General features: G+C 41.9%; 1 protein-coding gene across 1 annotated transcript in view; it reads left to right on the top strand.

Annotated features, from left to right (window-relative positions):
* The window catches only part of RSAD2 (radical S-adenosyl methionine domain containing 2), a 13,596-nt gene extending 7,428 nt beyond the window's left edge, over positions 1-6,168 (top strand). Inside the window, exons 3-6 of the mRNA XM_015429009.1 lie at positions 318-547; positions 2,765-2,914; positions 4,279-4,311; positions 5,806-6,168. Coding sequence (XP_015284495.1) covers positions 318-547; positions 2,765-2,914; positions 4,279-4,311; positions 5,806-5,970 — 578 coding nt within the window. The 3' untranslated portion in view covers positions 5,971-6,168. The remainder of the gene's footprint in view (positions 1-317; positions 548-2,764; positions 2,915-4,278; positions 4,312-5,805) is intronic.
* The last annotated feature ends 110 nt before the right edge of the window (positions 6,169-6,278 follow it).

The raw sequence follows: 6,278 nt of genomic DNA, 5'->3' as shown, positions 1-6,278 counted from the left end.
TTATCATGTTGGTTGAATTTTCCAGTTATTTAGCTAGTTACTGCTTCTTGGAGTTCCTAACTAATTCAGGGGCGTGGTCCCACTAAGAGGAAAGGAAATGAAAGTGGTTCCTGCCTCCCTAAGGATAGGGTGGGAAACACCCAGCAAGATGTCCTCCTTCATCTCAGAGGAGAAGGACCCTTCACGGTAAGTGCCAATGGCCCGTTCTAGCCGTGTTACTTTCTAGTCAGGTTTAAAAGTGCATCTAGGCACAGGACTGGGTACAATTAGATAACTGGACTAATGGTGTTTTTCACAGTGTATGTTGTCTGTTTCAGGGGAATACCTAGATATTCTGGCTGTTTCTTGTGACAGCTTCAATGAGGAAGTCAATGGTTTAATTGGCCGTGGGCAAGGAAAAAAGAACCACGTTAAAAATCTCCAGAAACTAAGAGGATGGTGCCGAGATTATGGTGTGGCTTTCAAAATAAACTCAGTGGTTAACAGATTCAACGTAGAAGAGGATATGAATGTGCAGATTCAGGCACTAAGTCCTGTCCGCTGGAAGGTAAGAAAGAGACGGGAATATTCAGTGTTTTCCCATCAGCAAAATGTGTGAGAAAAATACAAAATGAATATTTTGAAAAAGTGATGCTGTTCTAAAACATGGAAGCTGTCTCAAGGATAGTAATGTACATTCTGAGACTGGTTGTTGATGGACTCCATTTGATCTACATTATTCTGCATGGTGGTGGTATGTCGGTTCTGCCCCAATGCATAACCAACCTATGGAATCCTGTAAGGTCACTGGGAAATCATTGATACAGTCATAGTGCCAGAATTTGCACAAGATTTGGAGTTATGCTGGCACTCAGTTGCATACTGTTCTTGTTTTGTGAGGGTGAACCTAGATACCGTAAGAGACATGGAACTTGGCTCTCTCTTCACTGTAACTTGTACTTCTGTATTGTGCTGTTGCATCTTCCTGCTTTTCACATAATTGCTGGTTTAGATGTGGAAATGCATGATCATATTTTATATTATAGTACACATGATGACAGGGTTCATTTCATAGAAAAAGAGGTGCAGGAGCTTATTAGCATAACTTATTTGCATGTTCCACACCCCCTGACATCACTGGAAGTGTGTCAGGAGGCAACACCCACCGCTCAGGCTCCACTGGACTGTTTTGGATTGCTAGCTATTGGGGGGGGGGGAACGTGCAGATCTGTCCTTGCAGAGGAGGGAGAGCTTGTACCTGAATAAAACTTGGTCTTAAAGGTGCCACTGGACTGTTTTGGAACTGGGGGTTGGGGGGGGGGCTCTGCAACTTACCTGGCTGCTTCTTGCTCTGAGGGCTGCTGGGAGCAGGGGGTGAGGCTTATTGCATGTGCCCACCCCCTGGACTCTTTACTGCCGGAGCTCCGCTCCTGCAGGAAATTACCCCTGCATGATGAGAAAGAGAAGGCAGAGGACTTCTAAAAGCAACATCCACTTGCCTCTCAGACTCTCTCGTTTTGCTGTGAAGTTTCTCATTCATAACATATCTCCTACACTTGGGGCCATTAATAGCTTTTTTATTTTATCCTGCAGTTGCAAACTGCTGAAATTGCCCCCTCTATGCCCATAACTCACCGTATATATTTGGAGAGGGGGTGGGTGTCAAACACTAAATGACCAGCAAAGGATGATTTAAAGGAACAAACAAAACAAAATTCCCCCCATGCCAATCTGCCTTTCCTTGGTGTGTCATTAAATTGTTCAATATGCAATTTAGTGATTTATTGTAATTATAAAAATATTTTGTTAGCCTCTTTGAGAAGATATTTGACTAAGAAATGCAGAATATACTCTAAGCAAATTAAAAGTGTGAAAACACAAATAGACCACTGGCTGAACTGAATCTGGCCTATAAGAACACAAGAAGAGCCCTGCTGGACCAAACCATCTGACTAAATAGATAAATAGAGACAAAGAACTAGTCTGTCTGTATTTATTTATTTATTTTTGAAGTAATGATGAATGGAAAGCAATGGCAACACATTTAAACCTTCGAACAAATGTGCATTATGTTTCCTCACTTGCATGTACATGATGCAGTCTATCCCTTGGTATGTTAGTGTGTCTCAGTTAGCTCAGTGTATCCTGGAAGCTTACACGGCTCTTCTTTCCCCCTTGTGTGGAAAGGGTATTCGGTAACTTTTAGCATACAGGCAAAAGACATTTAAAAGTATGCTTTGCTTTCATAGTTCATGTACAGAGCAAGTAGGGGTTATGCAGGTATTTTTTTAAAAAGGGGGAAACCTGTGCTGCCTGCTGACTCATGACTGACCCAATCCCGTACAGGCTCCCAGCCATCTTTGGGGGCCTAGTATAGATTTAATAGGCTTCTTTTGCAGCTTGCTTGAGGTTTCAAGCACCTGACAGAGCTTAGTATATGGCCGGGGAGGGGGGGGGCTGCATTTGGTTTAGTAGGTCACACACAATGGCATGCTTGCTACAGGGCTGTATTTAGTAAGTATATTAAGTGCAATTAGTGTCCTTCATAAAAATCAAACATTTTGATGCTGTTGATCTCTATGGGAAAGCCCTATGGGCATATTCTCTGGTTTCTGATAGCTTTATGCTAGCAAGCCTCCAATAACTTTAATGTGGTTACCCTTCTTTATATTGTATTACTGTAGAAAAAGAGACCGTTGGGCCCATTCTATCACATTATTGTGTGTTCTGGAAGTTGTGACCAGCAAATAATACACTCCTTAAGTGTCCATTTTATGTCTCTTAGGTATTTCAGTGCCTGCTCATTGAAGGGGAAAATACAGGGGAAGATGCTCTGAGAGAAGCAGAAAAATTTGTCATCAGTGATGAAGATTTTGAACTGTTCCTACAACGTCATAAAGATGTTTCATGTTTGGTGCCCGAATCAAATAAAAAAGTAAAGTCGTATCTATTGACTATTTACACAGTCTGAAAAATGGCAGCTTTAATTTTAGAGGTAGAAATCAGAATTAGGTGGTTAATCGAAAAGCTAATGGAGAAGTGACTGGGCTCTTGGTGTCTTGACCTATAGGAAAAGTTTATCTGAGCAAAAGGGTACTTCTCAGAATTCCCTGCAGTGTCTTCTCCTAAGTGCTTGTGGATAGTGTGGTTGAACTGACAAGTGTATCCATGCAAACTAAAGCCATTAGGCAACCATTATACCAGTATTATGACAGCAGCAGTCTGCAGCAGAGATAAGAGTCTTTGGTTTATTCATTATCTCGATATCGATTAGGTTTTTTAAATAGTGAGAAATACAAGAGAGAGAATAATAACTGTTGCCAGTGAGTGTCATATTCTGCAAATGCTGAAACTGGAACTCTCAGTTTTGAAGCTTCTTTTAAGGACTAAAAGTGCAATTGTAAGCAGAGTTACACCCTTCTAAGTCCACTGAAGTAAAGTGGCTTAGAAGGGGTGTAACCCTATGCTTACAATGCAACTGTAAGAAAGCAATCCTAAGCAAGTCTCACTATCCCGCTCTGATCTATTTATTGGAGCTTGCTCCCAGGAAAGAATTCTTTGGGGGGCACTGTCAAAATGCCATCCTAAGAACATTTTCCATGTAGTAAGGACTATTGAATAGACTTAAGTAGGTAGGGGCTGTAGCTCAGTGGTAAAGCATCTGCTTGACATGCAGAAGGTACCGAATTCAATCCCCAGCTTCTCCAGTTGGAAGGACCCGGTTGGAGGTGAGGTGAAAGATCTCTACCTAAGACCCTGGAGAGCTGCTGCCAGTCTTGAGTAGAAAATGCTGACCTTGATAGATCAAGGGGTTTGATTCAGTCTAAGGCAGCTCCATGTATGATTCTGAGTAGACCTACTTAAGATTGCTCTCTTAGTGGCAGAATTACCTTTCTAAGCCCATTGACTTCACTGGGCTTAGATGAGTGTACTGTTGTGCAGGATTTCATTGTTAGTTTCTGTCAAGTCTTTGAAGATTTCCTTTAAAATGTGCAAGGGACATCTTATGAAAGTTTAGAAACCAGAAAGAAGAAAGTTGCACCATGGCTAGATGTGATGGTAAAAGTTTCATGTGTTTAACAGGAGACAGAAGGTGCTGTCCTCACTATCCTATCTAATTGTCTTCTTCTTACTGGCCCCTTCAGGGTCGTCTTCTCTTCTTTGTACAGCAGACATTGTCTTTTCCAAAACAACCTTGTGAAATAATTATACTGTTAAGATAAAATCTGTCATCAGTACTGTTCACAGTAATTCAAGCAAGCAGATGCATTAATTTCCTATTTTTCTATTTTTTAATAGATGAGAGATTCATACTTAATTCTGGATGAATATGTAAGTCATTTTATATCTTGTTTTGTTTACCACGCCAAAAATAAAGCATTGTCCCTGAGTTGGATCCTGTGGAAAATTTCTGGTAATGGAAAGGGCAATTCCCCCCCAAAAAAACTTCTGATTCTTTCTCATGCTGTTCCGGGGTGTGTGTGTCCATATTCTCAGGAGCAGCATTATGGGGGCATTTGGGGCTGCAATGGAGAGCAGGAGGTGAAGAAGTCCTGTCAGCAGAGATTTATAGAATCCAAGCCCCTGACTATGACACAAAGACTTTGCTCTGGAAATCTGAGGAGGGAGGGAGTTCCACAGTCAGGGCACCACCGCAGGGAAGGCGTTTTCACTTATAGCCACCCATGTAATTTCAGAAGGTGAAAGCCCCCAGAAAAGAGCCTTTAATTAGTGATCTTAATTGATAGGGGGCTCATATAGAAGCAAATAATTCTTAATATGCTCTGATGCAACATAGGTATTATTTTGGGGGAGGGGAGTGAATAGGAAAACCCATATTTGAAGGAATGGACTGGAACACCATCCCTGAATCATTTTCCTGTTTTCCGGTGGCCACAGTTTATACTGTCAGTATTCTGGCTGAGTAGTTTCCTTGCCACAGAAATGACAGAATATGCATTTTTAACCCTGTCTATGGAAATCCAGCTCATACAACTGGAATACAAATTCAGAAATGGTTTGTGGGATATTTTCACACATAGAATTGAAAATGTGTGCCCTTTCCTATGTTGGTAATGTATCTGTAAAATAGACATCGCTTAGAACATGCATGTGGTTTTATGTGAGAAAATAAGCTGGTGAAGTAACAATCACATTTGTGTTTTTTGTAACTGATTTTTGATAGATTCATTGGCTTCAATAAGCTTCCTTGATTTGTCTGTTTGGAAGATTTACATTGTGTCCAGATACGAACTGGTAGCCTATGGAGCTCATTAAATCCTGGAAAGATGGTTTCCCATCTTTCTTAAGGAGCCACAGTCTTTTCTGCTGCATTCTAAACAACTGTAGTTTTTGGACTGTCTTTATATGGATATCCCAAATAGAGTAAAATAAAGCGATCTAATCTGCATGTACTGAGACTATGGGTAATTATGGAGAGGACATGCTTGTGGAGGACATGCTGTGGAGAAGACCAGTGTTCCCTCTAAGCTGAGTTAGTGTGAGCTAGCTCACAGTTTTTTAGCCTCCAGCTCACAGATTTTTGTCTTAGCTCAGGAAGGAGGGCTCCAGAGCAAACTGATTTATGCAGTGGCCAGATCGCTCGCTCACAACTTTAATGCCAGGAGCTCAGAAAGGAGAATTTTTGCTCACAAGACTCCGCAGTTTAGAGGGAACACTGGAGAAGACCTATTCAGAAGTTTTCTTGGTTGAAATTAGGCAGCCTGACACCCCCTCCCCCCGGCCGCCATCTCGGTATATTCTGCTGCAAGTTATTAAGTTCCGGTTAGCCGCCTCCCTCAATATTCTTCTCTCTTGGCTTTCCAGATGCGTTTTCTAAACTGTAGAAATGGCCGGAAGGAGCCTTCACGATCAATCCTGGACGTAGGTGTAGAAAATGCTGTGCAGTTCAGTGGATTTGATGAAAAGATGTTTTTCAAGCGAGGAGGAAAATACGTATGGAGCAAAGCAGATATGGCACTCGCATGGTGAACAAATATAATTAGACACTGCAAGGTGGCAGAAGTCATGAAGATTTGAATTATTCCACTCTGCAGAGAAAGATGCTTTTAAAGAACTCCCCCCCCTGTATTTTGGTATGCAGCAGTGTTCATATGTGTGTTGCCTGTGAGAAGAGAAGAAGAGAAGAGATTGGATTTGTACCCCGCCCCTCACTCGGAGTCTCAGAGCAGTTTATAGGCTCCTTTCCCTTTCCCTCCCCACACCCTGTGAGGTAGGTGGGGCTGAGAGAGCTCTGACAGAAAGTGCTTCTTCAAGAACAGCTCTGACAGAACTATGGC

Source organism: Gekko japonicus, unplaced genomic scaffold (assembly GCF_001447785.1).
Source record: "Gekko japonicus isolate JY-2015 unplaced genomic scaffold, Gekko_japonicus_V1.1 scaffold732, whole genome shotgun sequence".
NCBI lineage: Eukaryota > Metazoa > Chordata > Lepidosauria > Squamata > Gekkonidae > Gekko > Gekko japonicus.
This window is presented reverse-complemented; position numbering and strand designations above follow the sequence as displayed.